Source organism: Leptonychotes weddellii, chromosome 4 (assembly GCF_054177405.1).
Source record: "Leptonychotes weddellii isolate Sample4059 chromosome 4, ASM5417740v2, whole genome shotgun sequence".
NCBI classification, from domain to species: Eukaryota; Metazoa; Chordata; class Mammalia; order Carnivora; family Phocidae; genus Leptonychotes; species Leptonychotes weddellii.
Window position 1 is genome coordinate 85,801,694 of NC_138372.1, and position 3,304 is coordinate 85,804,997.

General features: G+C 48.3%; 1 protein-coding gene across 1 annotated transcript in view; it reads right to left on the minus strand.

Moving 5' to 3' along the window:
- Positions 1 to 240: 240 nt before the first annotated feature.
- The window catches only part of LOC102742702 (transmembrane domain-containing protein TMIGD3-like), a 17,189-nt gene continuing 14,125 nt past the window's right edge, over positions 241 to 3,304 (minus strand). The window contains 2 exon segments of the mRNA XM_081815669.1: positions 241 to 512; positions 2,510 to 2,610. Of these exon segments, the coding sequence (XP_081671795.1) occupies positions 442 to 512; positions 2,510 to 2,610 (172 nt within the window). The 3' untranslated portion in view covers positions 241 to 441.

Sequence of the window (3,304 nt, forward strand, 5' to 3'; positions counted from 1 at the left end):
AGAGCGGCATCCATTCAGTCTGGGGACAGTGTCCCATAGAGGATAATCTTTTCACCCAGAAAATCTGAGACCTGCTGGTTTGGCCTATATCCCTTGCTTTGGCAGGACAGCAGGTAATACCAAGGCAGAAATAAATATTGCAATATTGTACTTGAAACTTTTCCGGAAATACATTCTCCAGGGATATCCCAGGAGAAGTTAGTCATACCAGAGAGTCCATTCAACACCAATCAGGAATTTATTGGTGAACCAAGGAAACACAAGTGATCTCCTGGCCCCCTGACCCAGATTCTGCCCCTCTTCTTCACTTGCTACTGCTGTTCTCAGCTAGCTGCAAGTGATCGCTGGCAAGTCAGAGGGTCCTGCAGAATACCTGAGAGGTCACAATCATGATGACTCTATTGCAGCATCACTTAATTTATAAACTAAATAAATCTTCAGTCACATCTGTTCAGGATGAGCCATTTTCTGTGGAGTCAGGACACGTGAGGAGGGCTTCAGTGATTTGTCTGCTTTGTGGGGAATAGAAAAAGGAAATCGAGTTGAGATCTGTTGCCTATCTCTGCTGCGTGTTTCTGCAGCAGAAGTTGCAAACTCTCTCATGGTGGCTTTATGGGGACTAAACACCACAGCTTGTTTTCAAGACAGAAATCAGCTGTCATTACTTGAAAGCTCATCGGTCAGTCAGTAGGGAAGCTTGGTACATGGGGTTTGCATTCACCTCTCACCAATCTTTGGTGATTTAACGCCACTGGACCCCTGCAGAGCCCAGGAACGTCAAAGCCAGAAGGGTCTTTGATTCCAGCTGCCATGTTCCAATTGCTTGAGTGTAAGGAAGTAGGCCACGGCTAACACAGGTCGCACAACTCCTTGCTCAAAAGGAATAGGGTTGGATTCCCTTGCCTCAACTTCCACAACACCATGTGCCTTTCCTGTAGAGTACTTATGCTATCTGACAATTTTTCATCTGTGTGATAGTTCGTCTCCCTCCCACTCTACATTATAAGTGCTATGAAGCCAGATGCCATTTCTTTTGCTCGTCTTTGTATCCCCAGCATCTAGCATGGTCCTGTGCATTGAAAGAAGAGTGAATGTATGAATAAAAACTCCTGGGGAATATGAGAATGGGGTCCTCAATGTATAGAGAAGAGAACAGGCCCAGAGAAGTGAAAAGTTACCCAAGATCATGCCTTAAAGAAGTGACAATGTGTTTTGCAAACACCTACAGTACGATTGTGTCTCGAAGGGAGGGGTCTTGGGCACAACTAAGAAAGATGTTGCTTCGTCTACATTCCCCACCTCCACCAGTTCCTAAAGCTCTTAGAGGACAAAAGGGAGCCACGACTTTGATTTCTTAGGGCTCCTGCTCTGCCATGGGGCCAAATTATCACAGGGACAGTATGAAACCTCACAGCCTTAGCTTTGAATTCCAGATTCTTCTGGCTCTACCCTGTGTTTCAGAAGCACATGCTTCCAGGTGTGTGTGTGTGTGCGCACGCACGCTCATGTTTTCTCTCATTCTCTGAAACGTTGTTTTTCTGCACTTCCAGACCCAGAGGAGGGGGAAGTCTGTTCATGACTTGTCTATAGTCTCTCTGTTGCCCCACATACTTCTGTGGCTTCTGAGCGTAAAAAGAAAAACATAAAAAGCTCTGCTGGCCAAACAGTGGCGCTTGTATGGTGTTCTTTCTACCTTGTGTCCTCTTGAGAGGTTAACAGAACCACCACATGGTGCTCTTGAGGATTTTGGTTTCTCTGATGCTGCCCTAAAGGAAAGGTGAACAAAAATAAAAGAGAGAGAGAGAAAGGAAAGGTGGGCAGATCCACATAGTCCCTGCTGAAAAAATTCCTATTCTCTTTAGGAAGGGGGATCTCTAAAGATCAGGTAACTGTAGAGCCCAGGGCTCAGGAAGAGCCAAGGAGGGAACTTACCAGAGGTGTGGGATCATAGAAGAAGCTTGACTGGTTTTCTGGCTTCTAGTGAGGTTTTTACCTGTAATCACCCAAAGGCAGAAGGAGGCACAAAGCTTAAGGGCCCTTCCTCTGGTGGCTGAAGACCAGGGCTGAGGCCCATGGGCCTGTCCTCTTCCACTCTTGGCCCTTCTCAAGGAGACTTTTTTATGTCTGCTTACCTAGGGGCCCCAGATGTCCTTTGACAGTCCCTCCAGGTGAACAAAAAGTTTCAAGCAAAGAGTAAATCTACCTCCCAAAGTTTGTGTGCTGGGGAGGCAGGTGGTCTTCCACACACTGGGACCTACAGTGTGGTTGTCTCAAGGCCTCCCTCCTCCCTAGTCTACACATACTCCCACTTACCAAGGCCACCATGCTCTCTCTGTCACCTCTCATGGGGCCTTGGTCACCATGAAGCAGAATCTCCTCCAGCCCATGGGCTGGTTGCATTGGCCTCCATGGGTCCAGGCAACAAGAGGAGGGTCACACTCACTCATTTGAAAGCTACTCCTTGGTCCCTTTCATTTTCCCTAATTCCCACTGCCCAGTGGCTACTTACCCCTTCTATTCCTTTGACCTCTCCTTCTTTTGGACAAATGACTGATTATAGTGATGATCCCCAAGCCTGTGATCAGTATGCAGATGATGAGAATGGACATCCTGGAAGGAGTCACAGACAGAGACTTCATGTGGCTCTAATTCAGTTCTCTACTCAGGATCCCCTTTCCTGGGATCTGCCCCACCCTCCCACCCCCACCCAGTTCCAGTAGCTCCTGGCCACCGTGTCCCTTCAAAGTGCTCCTGTCCCCCAGCCCGAGACTGAATGGACTTGGGCTGGTGGGTAGACCAAGCGGGGCCGAGCCCCTTCCTCAGAGACTAACACAGACTTGGAGCAGGAAGATCCAGTGCTCAGACTGGCTGGTTTCTTGAACAGGGGAGACATAAGCTTAGGAGCTAGGAATGGCCAAAATGAAAAGAAGAGAGCAGTGCAGAGAGAAAGGCAGCAAGCACACACGAGAGCAGCAGAGACTGAGAAAAAGTCCCAAAGACACTCTGGACCATTTCTGAGGGCACCATGTCCCGCCCTTCGCGTGTGAGACATTGCTCTCTCCTTAGAACGGTTCTTCCTTTTTAGTTAAAATACTGAGAAGACATTTTTTTTTTTTTTTTTTTGCTGCTTACATCCAAGAGTCTTAAAGTATAATCTTCTGAAAGAAACCACATGGTTGGGCGCCTGGGTGGCTCAGTTGGTTAAGCGACTGCCTTCGGCTCAGGTCATGATCCTGGAGTCCCGGGATCGAGTCCCGCATCGGGCTCCCTGCTCGGCAGGGAGTCTGCTTCTCCCTCTGACCCT